At 55.2% G+C, this 14,260-nt stretch overlaps 1 protein-coding gene across 4 annotated transcripts; it reads right to left on the reverse strand.

The window, feature by feature from the left end:
• Positions 1-422: 422 nt before the first annotated feature.
• Positions 423-6,587, reverse strand: VRTN (vertebrae development associated). 4 transcript variants are annotated; one of them, XM_057428586.1, is made up of 2 exons: positions 6,375-6,587; positions 423-3,401 (listed from the first exon to the last, which is right to left on the reverse strand). In XM_057428586.1, the coding sequence occupies exon 2, from the start codon at positions 3,398-3,400 to the stop codon at positions 1,376-1,378; it is 2,025 nt and encodes a 674-aa protein (XP_057284569.1). In that variant the 5' UTR covers position 3,401; positions 6,375-6,587; the 3' UTR covers positions 423-1,375. The 4 variants fall into 4 exon arrangements, with proteins under 4 accessions (XP_057284569.1, XP_057284567.1, XP_057284570.1 ...); XM_057428584.1 differs by lacking the exon at positions 6,375-6,587 and adding an exon at positions 5,503-5,647; XM_057428587.1 differs by lacking the exon at positions 6,375-6,587 and adding an exon at positions 4,624-4,807.
• Between the last annotated feature and the right edge of the window lie 7,673 nt (positions 6,588-14,260).

The following is a 14,260-nucleotide window of genomic DNA, read 5'->3' on the forward strand; positions in this document are numbered from 1 at the left end:
ATGGTGACAAGATCCCACCGACCCTAAAAACAACAAGATAAACGGTTTCTTCAGAGATGCCCCACTGGCTCAGCACTGCTCTTCTAGGGCTGCCCCACCACATAGCTTGGGCCCAAGAATGCCACAGGATAACTCTGAATGTCATTTTCTCCTGTGGGTTGATGTAGAGACAAAGCTTAGCAGGCTTTCTAAGCCTGGGAGGCAACTCCTGGCCACTCACCAGGGAGAGCATGGCTCCTGCCAGGCCTCCAGAGCACACACCAAGCAGATCATCCCCACCATGACCCAGGAAGCAGAAGAGGACCTTCGCAGGAGCAGGGACTGCAGTGTGCACAGGGTCTCCCCACACATCAGCCAGTTTTAAAGGAGGGGGAAGCCTTGTCCAGAGATTACACAAGCAAGAGTGAGAAACTGCACAGGACTAGGATTGGAAGAGTCTTTATTGCTTTGGTTTCTTACAAGTGAGATATATGCATCTAGCCTCACTGCAAGGACACACATTGTGTTCAGCTTGCAGCATGGTGAGGGGATGCAGGGACACTGGGTACACAAGGTTTGGTCTCTGTCTCCTCCCAGGCACCAGGAAGAGACCCTGAGAAAGTAAAGCAGCTGGCAGCTGTGAGAAAGTGAAGGACTGTGTGAAAGGTTATTGCTACAAGACCAGAAAGGCCAGGGACAGCTTGTCCAGAGCCTGCAAAGGACACCAGCTCCTAGCTTGGCTTTCCCAGCAGACAGACTTCAGTGGAGACACAAACTAGTCCCCTCCTCCATCAGCCTCTGCTCCTTCTAGGGAAGATCAAGACAGCCAGAGGCAAGTATTAAAAGCCAGGAAGCCAAGGTGGCATTGCTACAGACCCCAGGTGAAGCATTTTTTGTCCTTAGCTGGCTAGAACCCAATTCAAAGATGTTTCTCCCATAAAGCCAAGCACTTCCCACCCTTACATGCGGCTGAGCCAGCACAGTTCTGCTCACTGAAGGGATGCTGGGCACCTCCACACTCATCCTACACATCCATATTACTCATTTAAGCAAGTGCCTGGGGGAGAGAGACCCTCACATCCTCTGCCTCAAGAGGCCTAGCAGCATCCCATGACACTGGCACAGTACTGCCTCCCTTGCTCACCCTCCAAGCAAAGAGAGGACAACCCCCATTGCCCCTCTCCTTTGGGGCAGCTCAGTGCCTCCTCCTGTCTTTGGGAATGGGCACTGCGAGGATGCTCCCATACCTGATTGAGCCACACAGAAAAGAAAGTCAGAGACTAGGAACAGAACAAAACCAAACCGGACCAAAAGTTACAGCAGGGCCCTAGCCCCGGTGCCCTACCAAAGGCATGTCAGCAGAGGAGCTGTGGCCAAGCCAGCTGGCAACCCACATTCAGGCATCCACGAGCGTCAGCCCATCATGCAGAGCACGCTTCCACATGTAATAGGTGGAACGGGCTGTGAGCGGGAAGCGGGCACTGAACTCCTTGTAGGTGGGGAAGGTCTTCGACTCAAAGCGCTGCTGCAGGAACAGCTTGGCCTGTGCCTTGAACTGGGCAGTGGCAATCACATCCATCACAAACATCCGGCTATTGGCTCTCTCCGACATGGCATAGCCTGAAATGGTGTTGTATGGCATGGCTGGAGCTGGCTTACCTACGTGTTTGGTGGCTACCTCCATGTGGCACTGGGGCTTAAGGCCTGGCTCTGTTCTTGGAGGTGCTAGGGAAGGCACACGGTTCAATGGCTGGCCGGAGCTGGTCCAGGGCAGGTCGTGCTGCCCGACAGCCTGGCAATTACTCTTCCAAAACCAGTAGGCTGTGGAGGAGAGAGACGGGTAGCGCAGGCGGTACTTGCAGAAGGGCAGACGCCATTGCTGGACCTGCCTCCTGGCCACACCTCGCAGCTGCCTTCTCCAGGACAGAGAGGGCTTGAGCTGCAGGAGACTCCTGGGTTCTGGCTGGTCTCCATTCAGCCTCTTCCTAATAGGCACACTGCTGGGCTTCAACGGCAGGAATGGCTTTCCCATATCTAGAGGCTTCTGGTTATCCAAGCGAGCCTGCAGAGGTTTGAAGTTGGGGTTCTCCTTGATGGCTTTTCTTCTCCAGTTGTAGTAAGTGGACCTGGAGATGCCAGGAAAGCTGCGCTTGAAGCACCGGTAAGGCACCAGAGTGTTCATGGAAATGCATTTCTCTAGATAGGATTTGGCTCCTTGCATGAAGATTCCTGCTTGGATGGAGTCTAGGGAAGGACTCGGTGATCTTAAGCTCCCCCGTGAATTTGCTGACTCATCCACATCAGCCTTTTTGGGGACATCCCTGTGAAGCTCCTGCAATGCATGGGCCTCAGCCAGAGTGGAGGCATCACCATTGACCATACTCTGCATCTCATGCTTCCAGGCGTAGTATGTGGATCGGGAGATTTCTGGAAACATTTGCCGGAAACGCTGGAGGGGGATTATATTGCCCTCCTGAAAGCAGGACTGGAGGAAGTGTTTAGCTGCAAACCTGGCAGCTGCTTTCTGGCGGTGCTCACGAGACTGGCGCTTCCAGCGGTAGAAGGTGCTCTTGGTAATGCTGTATCGGTCACGCAGGTTGGAGTAGGTGAGCTGGGGGTCACTGTTCAGCAGCTCAAGGGTCTTCATGGGCTGCACAGGAGGCTCTGGTGAAGGCACTGTGGGTTCTAGCTCTTCCAGGCCAACCACAGCCACAAAGTATTGTGCTTTGAAGACCTGCCGGGAGAGCTGCTGCCCTGACCACATGATGTGAAGTGTGGAGGTTCGCGGGCCACACTTCCTGGGTCGGATGAGCCGGTTGAAATAGGGCCGGATCTTCAAGTTGCTCATGGGGTAGATAGAGTAGATGTTACACTGCAGTACTGAGGCAAGGGCATAGACGTGCCACATGTTGGCAAAAGTGCCAGGAAAACAGGTAGCTTTGATATCAGCATCAAAGATGGCCTCCAGGATGGCCATAGGGAGACTGGTCATCTCTGGGGTCTCCTCAGTGCAGAGGGAGTATCGGGCAGCCTGCAGCATCACCTTGGAGTCAATCATGCCATTCAAGTAGTATTGCTTGTGTAGCAACATCTCCACCACTGTACGCACCTGCAGCTCCAGGCTGAGGCTGGGGTTGCCCCAGAGCAGCACGCTGGCTGCCTCAAAGAGGTGGTTCCCCTCACCCTTGCAAACCAGGGGTAGCATGTTACTTGGGGCATCCTCAGGATAGAGGCTCCTGGCCACCCGGTCAACCTCCAGTTCCTCCTGAAAATGCCTCCCACAATAGCCAGGCAGGGAGAAAGATGACAGGGTTCTCTCCGCCTCCAGCGCCGCACTGGTGAGGCCCTCCAGTCCAAAGCATTCGGTGGCTTCCTGCAGCTCCTGCAGCACAGACTGCACCAGCTGGTGCCGCTGGATCATCCTGAAGGATGGAAAAAAAAAAAAAAAAAGTCACTGGAAATGAAGACAGTGCAAGCTCCAGACCACTGGGACCTGGCGTCCAGGTCCAGCTCTTCCCCAAGGAAGAGGCAAGGAAAAGGATAGGGGAAAGGATGCTTCTCACCCCTCCACCCACACTTCCAGAGACAAAGGAGGAAGCCTGGGTCCCCACAGGCAGACCTGGGACAGGGACATGGGCTCAGCTTGCTCTCCAGTGACCTCCCGTGGGCAGCAGACAGAGCGCACAGCTTCCAAAGATACTGTCTAGGTGAAATTAAGGAGTGACTGCACCCACTGGGGTGGCAAGCCAGGTCACCTCCTACCCCTGCATACCTGGCTCTGCACCTCGCCTCCCCCCTACACCTGTCTCTCCCACCAGAAGCTCCATCCCTGTCGTTTTACTGTGCCGCTGCCAGCACCCAAAGAGAAGAGTTTGTCACCTCTGCAGAAAGACACCCGTGACAGAGGAACACTGCATGGGGGCACAGAGGGACCTGGCTCAAGGTGTTTAAGCCCAACAGAACAACAGACAAGGAGCTTGCCCCTTCCCTCAGAAAAGGGCACTGCATCCGCCCCCACTGCATGCACCAAAACTGCTGTCACAGAACCTGGGATGGGAGGAAGGGCCAGAGCCAGCCCAAGCCTCAGTTACTGCTGCTCGAGCTGACACTGGATGTCACTTGCTGCTCAGCAGACACACACCACCAGCCATAAAGAAGCCTCACAAGGATGGCTTCTCCTAGACAAGCTACCAGGCAGGAGACAACCCAAAAGCACAGCTGGAGCATGAGCACTGGGTGCATAATTCAGAGGCTGCACAGAGCCCTCTTCCCTGCCTGAGCCCATCCCACTCCCGTCCTCCCTCTCTCCACATGCCAGTTCCCACTCAGGCAATCCAGAAGCTCAAACCCGCATCCCACGCTTTGTCAGCTCTTTGACACCTACGTGGCTCTGCCCCCACCACTCGGGGAGCTTTCATGACAACAGCACAGTCCTTACCCCATGATCCAACTCCAGCAGCACAATTCTCCTCAGCACCCTTCCACCACCAGCCAGCCCACTCTCCTCTTGAGCCACTTCTCACAGGCACAACACTGCACTCAATCAGGGAGCCCAGTCTCCTATATTTTCTCCTAACGTTTTCACCCCAACACACAGGGCATCACTTTGCAGTCTACTCGATTCACATCCCAGCTGGAGCCTACCTTCTTACAACGGTTCACAGGTATCACTACGCACTCACAGCTCTGTGGAGAGACAAGGAGACAGCAGAGCCAGGCAGGAGAAGCAGCAGCAGCCCTGCAGTAAAACAGATGGCCCGCCCGACTTCTCCCAGGTCTCAGACCTGCACTTTGCTGCAGATGTTATTATTGCCATAGCATCTACGGCCTCTGGCCATGACCAAACAGCGAATTAAATGAGGCGCCACAAAATCACACAGCCACATCCAGGCTACTTCACCACAGGGAGTCTGTGCTGCTGCTGCTGTCCCTTGCCTTTAGTCAGGCCACAGCTACTCATCAAATCACCTCTCTTCCCATGTCCCTGACTCCTCCAGAGTCTCCTTCGTGTTGGAGGCCAAGCCCTTCTTACAGCTGCTCCCACAGCTGTGGAGCATCAGGTATCAGAGACAACAAACATAGCAGAATGGACACAGCTGTGATGCAGGGGAGATAAACTTGTCCTAAAATCCTGGTCTGAGCAAGTATGAAGTTGTCACTTCAGGTCATGTCTGTATTGTTGTCCCTTAGGAGTTCACAGAAATTTATAGAAGTTTATAGCAATTCTGACTAAGCCCATAGTAAGCAACATGTGCTAGAGGAGCTGAAGCAAAGGCATTCCTCAGGAAAGCTGCAAGGCTTGCAGAGCCCAAGTCCTCCTTCATGGCCTGCCAAACCCTTTTGGAGCCAGCCACCTCACCCTGCAGCAGTCACTGCCTCCCCTTTCAGTCCCTGCAGCCCAGCTGAGCACTGTGAAGGCAAGACAAGCTTTGCTTTTAGTTGCTGATAAAGGAGGTTTTACCTAACCTTGCTGCTTTTGCATTGTAACAGATAAGCAAACACTTGCAGATCACGTTCCCTCACCTGAACTGATGGTCTGGTGGCATCCAGTAGTGCAAGTTCCCCCAGACGGAGCCAAAAACGCTCCCACCAGCAGGAATCCGGGACACTTCAGCCCCAGCTGCCCGGGAATGCTGCTGCTTTACAGGAGCAGGAGTGTCCATGTATCACAGCCCAGATGGGCTCGGTGCCTCACTTCCCAGCCCCAGCTGCTCGCTCAGGTCATCCCAACAGTAAAGGCTCTGGAGGAGGTGTGAACCACCATAACCACACAACAGAAGCACTGAAGTGGCAGTCTCCAGGAGCTGTCTAGGCTAGAAATATCACCGTACCAGAAATCCCAGGAGGGTTCTGGTGGGTGAGCAGGACTGCCAGCCCAGGCAGCAGGAGAAGCCTGCTCCATCTGCCACCACCCACATCTCCACCGAAGCCCAGACACGGGGGAACCCTCTCCTGGAGAGAGAAAAGCCACAGACCCTCCTTTAACCCAGGCCGAAGCTCAGCCTCGTTCCGATCGTCTCTCGGGCAAGGCACGGACAACTCGAGGGCGAGCGGTACCTGACAGCAGCCTCCAGCCCCGTCCTCCCATGAGCGCTCCCGCCGCCCACCCCGCGGCCGCTCACGCCTCTCCCGACCGCGGCCCCCTCCCGGGGACGGGGACAGCCCCGGATGGGAGCACGGGCGGCCGCTCACCTCTCCCGACAGACAAAAAGGCGAACAGCCCCGCGGTGGGGGGAGAGAGAGGTCTCCGGTGCCCAGGCAGCTGCCGAGCAGGGACCGAGGGCAGGGCGGGTCAGGGCGCCCGCCCGCCTGGGGAAGTGCCCGCCACGGCGAGGGAGCCCACGGGGTCAAGGAGCCGCAGCCCCGAGTGGCGCCCTGTCCAGCCCCACACTCACCTGGCTCCGCGGGTCGGGTCGCGCCCTGGGCCGCCCCACACCTTTAAGGGCGGCGGCAGGAAGCGGCACGGAGCCGCCACCGCCCCGGTGCCAGCCCCGCAGTGACCCTCGGGAGCGGGCGGCCGCGTGCGGCGCCGGGCCGAGCCGGGCCGGGCCGCCCCTCCCCGCCTGCCCCCTTCCTCCCCTCCCCCGCCAGGAAGCGGGCCATCCCCGCGGCCCCGGCCCAGATGAAAGCGGAGCGGGCCGGGGGTCACTTCCAAAGCTAAAGTGATAATGGCCATTGTCCTGCCGCCGCCGCGCTTAAAGGGCCCGCCGCCCTGCCCCGCTGCGCCCCGTGCTCCCCGGCACCCTGCCGCCCCACAGCATTCTCTTGCCCCGTACCCTGGCCGGGCCCGCAGTGACCGAGCCCACTGGGGCTGCGGGGTGGGATCTGGTTGCCTGCTCGGGGCACCCCTCATGTCCCGAGGGAGAGCAGGCAGCTCCCAAGTGGGTGCCACTGCGGCCCCCGGGGTTGGCACAGCCCATGTCTGTGTCTACCCCCTTGCCCACTCGCTCCTGCCAAGGCCATGGTCCTTCCTCCATGATGCTAGCTAGGAGATAAATTAGCCTTTCCTCTGCCCTCCCTAAGTGGCGCCCATCCTTTCCCTGGCAAGACAAGGCTGGTGGGACTCACAGGCTTCTAGGGCTGATGAAACTCATCTGTGCTGCCCTTCAAGTGACAGCAGCTGGGTAGCCTCATCGACAGGCCTGAATCCGCCTGCCTGTACCTGGGCCCTCTGTGGAAGAGCCTTCCACCCTGCTATCTCTGCCCCGCTGCCTCCCCAGCCTAATCCCAGGCTGAGATTCCCTGTCCTTAACTCCTGCTCATACAATGGGTTCATCCTGTCCCTCGATCATCACATGAGGCTGTGCAAACAAGGCCGCATGCCAGGCACCTCGCTCCAGTATCACTGAACTGCCAATGCCAGCTCCACCCCACATCATCCTCACAAGTCCAGAACCCCTAGAGATTCATCCAGGACCTACCTCACCTCAAGCTACACCACCCCAAAACGGGGCTCTGAGGAGCCTATCTGTTCTTGGTTGTGAGAGCTGGGTGTGTTTTAATGTTGGGGGGCACAACTTGGTCAACAGGGAAGAGCTGGGCTCTTCACCAACTGGTCTCAGTACTTCATGTTCCTTTTGTTGTGTAGCTCTGGTTGCAGACAGCATCTGGTTTTTTTTTAACTCCGCTTACCCTTAGGGACCAGTCTGAGACTCACCACAATCCCTCAACCCAGGAAGGGGCGCAAAGTAGCTCCTGATGTCAAAGATGGCAAGGCCTTCCTTCACTACATGCCACTACCTGTGGGGAACCTGTGTGGTACTCATTTCTGCTGCAGCGTCTGGCAATGAGAGGGCAGGAGGACTTGTGGAGACACCACATACAGGCTTCTTGTGCAATTCAGGGAGAAATCTAAACATGGACTTTTCACAGAGGGGAAATGCGTCCAGTTCTCTTTCCTGCTACCCTCCCTTCCATGTTAGGTTGGGAGCAAGCATCACAGCACACATCAAGGCACACCTTCCATTTTTCCTATCTCCCCCACAGGCACACACCCCAGAGCATTTTTCCCCACTTTTCTTCTTTCACATCTGAGACCAGGGGCGAAGGGGGAGGCTGGGTGAGGAGGGTTTGACAGCCGGATGGGCTCTCTGGAAGTTGTGGACTGGCTACTTGTGAGTTCATCCTGCCTCAGTTAGGAGACACCAGCCCAGCTGACACTGAACCCCAGCCTTCTGTGCTCACAGGGGTCACTCTCACTGGACACAGAAAAGCTACAGTGCAAGGAAAAGAGACCTAAACCATCTCATAGTGAGCTTTTTACCTCCTCAGGCAATCTTTGTATCTCAAAAGCCAGCTCCACTCTATAAATCTAGCCAGTCCTGGATCTTTTCCCCAGCAGGCTGGTGTACATATCCACAGCTGCTGAGCTCCCCTTCTCATCCTTCATCCTTTTAACTTCTTTGGTTGCAAATGCAAAGCAGTGCTCACAGGGCAGTGAGACACTGGCAAATGCCAGAGTCAGCAGGGTCAGTGATTAACATAGGAGCTGGAAAACACACAAAGAGACAGCCTGGGTAGTTCTGTTATGCAGATGACTGCACACACCGGCTTCCAGCATATAAACAAGTAGTTAGCATTTTTATGTTCCTTGGAGGAGTTCAGTGGGGGACCAGAGTGCTCCCTGATTTGGTGCAGGATGCTTCAGCATGACTGTAGGCAATGGAGACCTTTGCAGTTTAGCTCTGGCTAAACTGCCTGTTGTGCTTTATCCTGCCTGCTGCAGCCCCATCCTCTCTCAGACAAGGCCTAGAGCAAAGGTACAGAGATGGGGGCTGCACATGGTCTCAAGGTACCGTGTTTCCAGCCGTGCTGGAAGGCAGGTTCTACTGCTCCAAGTTTGGGCAGGGAGTCTTCTCCCAGAGTAAGAGCAACCTCCATGCTCAGCAGATAAAACTCTTGTTGGTTTGAACCTCATGAGGAAGGGTGTCCCAAGGACAAGGTGCTGGGTTCTTGTATAAGGTATGGCTTCCTCTAGCTCTATCACTGGAATGTGACAATCCAGACAGTGCCAAATGTGGAGACAATGTTCAAACACTCAGTTGTCCCCCCCAGCAGGAAATCTCCCCAGTCCCACCTCCTTTCCCACCCAGGGGAGCTCCAGGAGCAGAGGGGGTCAGAGCACCCTACCCACTGCAGCACTGTCCATGACTGTACTAGAAGAGACCATTCAGATAGGATGGAGTATAGCTGAAGTACCTGGGGCAGCCAAATACCATTCAAGGCAGGTCAGACTGTGGACCGGTTGCCAAAACCACCTCTGGAAATGGAACTGGTTGAGCCAAACCACTCTATGATCCATAATCTATGGTCTATAATTGATATGTTCATTCCTTTAAAGCCATTTCTGGTGCTCTGGCTTCTGGTTTTCCCATCTTTCTCTCTCCAGAGCACTGAGGAGTCCCAATCCAGGCACTATTACCCCTCTGGGGAATCAGGGGAGCTGGGATTGCTGGCAGGACTGAGAGCATGGAGGCTTCCAGGAGGGTTCTAAGTGTCCTAAGTGTCTGCTGTCTTGGCTGAGTTTCTCCCTTGTGCCTTGCATTGCTCCACAAGGAAAAAGCAGTGAGCAGAGCTTGCAGCCTGAGTTGGCAACAGAAAAAGGGTTGCTGAAGCTGCAGTCTGCCCACCAGTGTTTGGGAAAAGGAAGGTCAAGTTGTTCTGGTGTGACTGTGCCCAACAGGGACATTGAAAACATGGACTTTGCCTCAATATTTGTAGTAACTTGTTCAAACTGAGTGACCTAAGTCTTGTTTTGTCTGGTACTTCTCATTCCCACCCCTGAAACCATCTCTGAGCCCACTGCCTTACACCTGTGCTGGAGCCCTGGAAGGGATGCTCAGATAGACAGGCTACTGAGCTCCGCAGAAAGGTCCTGTGAGGCACCCTCCTGCCTGTGCATGCCCCAGAATCATGATGGGCATCAGCAGACAGATGATTTTGTTCAGTTCTGCTCACATCACTCTGAGAGGGAGAGTGACAAACTACAGGGAGTTTTCAGCCAGGCTCAACAGAGCTGGAGTGATTGAATTATAGGAGATGATGCAAGGAGTAAAATCTATTTAGCTGTGCTGAAGTGAGAACTGGTGGGCAGGGACATCCAAGTCCATCATCCTCAGCAAGTGAGAGCAGTTGACAGAGGTGACTTCAGCTGTGTGATAGGGAGGACAGAGGAATAACACAGAGGAATGAAGAATATGGCCTGAACTTTAGGACAGTTTGGTGGCAAGGCCCAGACAGGAGTTTAATTTCTCAACGAAAGTGGGGAGCTGGCCAGGCCACTAGGTCCCATGTTGGACAAGATATCGGAGGCTCCTAAGACTCTTCCACACCCTATCACCCTCTTCCTCTCAGTGACTCAAAGGGGTTGTTCCCTTTCCTCCAGCACCCCTCAGTGCCACCTCCTTCCCATTCTGTAGAGAACACCAAGGGCCCCCATTGCAGTTCTCTCTGTGACTTAAGATCCCTCCTGGTGGGACCAAGTGACCTCAGTGCTGTCTCCCTGTCCCTCTTCTAATGGTGGCTGCCTCCCAGTTCATCTTAGAATAGAATAGTTGGGGTTGAAATGACCTTAAAATCATTGAGTTCCAACCTGGGTGATGTTCAGGACTAACCAGTGTAATGCACACGAGGGCCAGGTCTGCTCGCCCCCTGCCCTGGGGTAGTGGAGTGTGACAGTAGATCCCATCTCCAACTCTCCTCTGCTCGGCTCAGCGCTCTTTCCCCATTTGGCTTCTGTCCAGCTGGGTTCCCTCTTCCTTCTGGCTCTGTGAGATTGGAGGGAAGGTTTGAACTTGGTGTTGGCACTGTGCCCTTGCTCCCCAAGGTTCCCTGATGCTCCCAGGCACAAGGGTGGGAATTAAATGGGAAGCACCAAGTGCAATACCACAGTGCCAGGCGAGGACCAGGACTGTTGGCCACGTTCTGGGGTCCTGCCCATAGGTGGGAGAGGTGGGTGAGAGCTGGGAACTGCAGGAGATTCAAAGTCAAGATCAAAGCATTTCCCTCTGAAGCCCTAACACTCTCCTTCCCTCCCACTTGCACATGAAAGCACTCTGCCCTCAGCAGGCTCTCCGCTGGGGATGGTGGGTGGAGGAGGGGGCTGCTTTCCCTCTTGCTTTTCCTGTGTCACTAATAACTCTTCCCAGAGGTGAAGTGGTGAAAATCCTTCCACCCCTCCTCCCCAACGACTGCTCCTTGCCCAGATCCAAAGGGCCTGGAGCCGTTTCAATGACTGTGAGTTCATGACAGACCTGGCTTCTTTGGGGTGTCACCAGTTGATGCCAGCACCCAGCACCAGGGACATGCAGTGAGCAAAGCCTTTGAAGTGTACAGTAGAAAGACAGTGTGAGAAGCAAAGCACGAGGAAGGAGGATTGAAAAGAAAGAGCAGTTTGGCCCTCAGGAGGGGGAAAGACTAATTAAGGCACAGAGCATGGAGGAGGAAACAGCAGAATCATTAAGATATCACAGCAGGAGCTGGTGATGCATGTGGCTCCATGGAGGTTTAAGCCACACTAAGCCTGGCCTCTGCTGTTCGCTCCCTCTTGGTTCTCCATTCCCACCCTCCACTGGGGTGGTACAAGAGTGTGGGGGGCTCTGTCAGTCAGTTCAGGTTGCTGGTCCAGCTGAAAATGAGTTGGTTTAGATCATACCTTAATACAGACAGAGCTGAAACTCAGGAGTCTCCATTACCCCTTCCTTACTGATGATCACAGCTTGCAGGTGATCCCAAACAGAAGAAGACACAAGATACAATAAGGACAGACTGGAGATTGGAAGCATGGGCAGGAAATGGCGGATTCAGTTTTGGAAAGCCCGGGAAGGTGACACTTGTCTGTCAGTGTTTCATTACACAACATCGCACAGAGCCAGCAGCATTAAGAAAGAGCCAGGATGGGAAACCCGAGGGAAAGCAAGCTGCAGAGTCAAGGCTGCTGTTCTGAATTTCTTTTGGTGGTTACGGCAGCTGCTGCTTGTTTCAGAGAGCACCCAGGGCTGCTGACCCCCACAGGCACGACAAGGTGGGTTTGCCAGGCTGTTCCCTACATTCCAGCTGGAGGCCAGTGGATAAAGAGGGACCACAGGGAAATGGCAGCACAGGGGGAACAGGGACTGCAGGAGGCAGGAGCTGGGAGCATCCGGATGGGGCTTTCCCCACCGGTCCCGGGCAGGGGGAAAACGCATGGGGCAGCAGGCAGGGGAGGATGGGGGATGGAGTGTTTCACACCTAGCAAGCTGTAGCAGATGGCCCGGGGTTAAACGCCCAAGGAATCAACTTGCACTGCCACAGAGCCGGGACTCAGCAAGGCATGCCCTGCTCTCTCTTCTCTGGACCCACGGCAGCCTGTTCAGTGACGGGTTAGTAATACAGGGGTGGTTTCTCTTGGGTCTGTAGCTAGTCAGGGAGCTGAGATATGGCCCTGCAGTGTAAACAGAGCCATAAACCCCTGCTCAAGCTGTGATTCCCCAGTCCTTCCCCAAGCCCTGCCCCCAGGCACACTCTGAAACGGCCACGGTGTTTGCTGGAGGAGAAACGTGAGAAGGAGAGCCGGAGTGCTGTAAAAGATGTAAATGCTGCTGTGCGAGAGCGGCTCCGAGTGTCTAGGACACAGTCTGGGCGGGGGGATGGAGAGGCACCCAGGAGGCCCTTCTCTTTTGTTCTTGATCTTGGCTGCCTTAGGAGGGGTCCCAGGAATAATCCTGGAGCTGACTCACTGAAGGGAGCTCATGTGCTTTTCTCAGGTGGTGGTCGTGGGGGACAGGACAGTGGGGAGGGAGGAGGAAGAAGGGTTTGGGAGAGAGACAGTTGTGGCCGCCTCATCTGTGTTGTATCCCCTGGCTCCCTCGGTCCTGGGAAGCCATCACATCAGCAGGGAAGGGAAGGAAGGAATCCTCTCACTGTAAGGTGGGTGAGGGAGCAAAGGAGTCACTTCAGTCCCGGTAACCACTGACAAGGCGACACACACACAATTGCCACAGCTGCAGTATTGTACTGTGAGAGGATGTGACTGCCTAGGAGCAACCAGCACCCAGGTCTGATGCAACAGCTGAGAAAAACCCGATCTTTTTAACATAAAAATTAGTCATCGCTGAGGTCAGGTTTTCAGAGGGGTGATCTTTGCCCTTTGGAACTTAGCCTTTAGGTATGACTGATAGCATTGTGAATTCCAGCAGTAAAATAACCAAGAGGAAGATGAGAGCAAGGAGAAGGGGACACTGCTTATGGATAGGGCCATTTGCTGGGGAAACAGACTGATCCACCTTCTTTCATCCCTGAGCGCATATACCCTGATTCCGTGCTTTGCAGTGCCTGGACCCCTGAGCAGGTAGCAGAAGACCAAAGGCAGGGGAGATGAGGGAAGAGAAAGAGGGCTGGGAGGCAGGCAACTGATAGGAGAATGAGAAGAGGGACCCATGAGATACGTGCAGAAGCCCAAAGGCTCTGCAGAAGAAATGACATCAACAGGATGGTAGGTGAGAGACCCATGAGGAAGGAAGGGACTCCAGCTCATAGGATCCCTCATCTGTTATCATTAGGCCTGTCCAGAAATTTACTTGTGCTGAAACATTTTGTAACCCAGACTCCAGGTTACTACCCAAATGTGGAAAATGATAATAGTTGGTGTTTGTATTAATGTGGAATCACTGAGAAGGCAGAGAGAGTCAATTCACCAGCACAGCCCACCACTGCTTTCCCCACACTCCTCACTATCCTCTGCCCAAGCCTTGCACTGCCCCACATGCATAGTGCAGCACAGCAGGGAGCACATGCTGCCATGCACCATCACACTGGGGATCCCTGCATTGTCCTTTGGTCCCAGATGAAGAAATCCCGCCCTATGGTGTCCACCACAAGTGCTGCGCTCTGTCAAAGCCCCCTGGAACTTCCTTGCCAGCCCCAAAATAACCCAACACATGCAGGAATCAACCCCCATCCTTCTTTCCCGTGTCCGTTGTGACAAGAGGGCCATGCCCGCTGCCCACGGGGACCATCCCTCAGCCTTTGGGCTCCCAGAGGGGGCAGATCGCGCTTGTCCAGCTCCTTCCTCCAGGCGGAGAGGCGGCAGCGCGCTGGTGCTCCAGCCTTGTTGCCTGTGGCAGTCAGGAAGCGGATCAGCCCTGGAGCCAAGCCACGGCCTCCGGGCCCCTGCCTCGCTGGCCCTGCGGGGGAACACTACAGCTCAACCAGCTTAGGCAGGCTGTGAGGAGGCGATGGGGGACGCGGGCACCTCCCGCACCCCTGGGCTACCCGCCGGGACCTCCGCGGAGGCGCCGCGGGG

This window comes from Pezoporus wallicus, unplaced genomic scaffold (genome assembly GCF_028554395.1).
Source record: "Pezoporus wallicus isolate ANWC-B61680 ecotype Strahan unplaced genomic scaffold, APGP_CSIRO_Pwel_v1 contig_3486, whole genome shotgun sequence".
Taxonomy (NCBI): Eukaryota; Metazoa; Chordata; class Aves; order Psittaciformes; family Psittacidae; genus Pezoporus; species Pezoporus wallicus.

Coding starts and splice junctions, on each gene's coding strand:
- VRTN (XM_057428584.1), bottom strand. CDS start 5,642: ATGGACACTCCTGCTCCTGTAAAGCAGCAGCATTCCCGGGCAGCTGGG. Junction 3,402..5,502: donor CCACCAGACCATCAGTTCAG/GTGAGGGAACGT, acceptor TCCATCCTTCAG/GATGATCCAGCGGCACCAGC.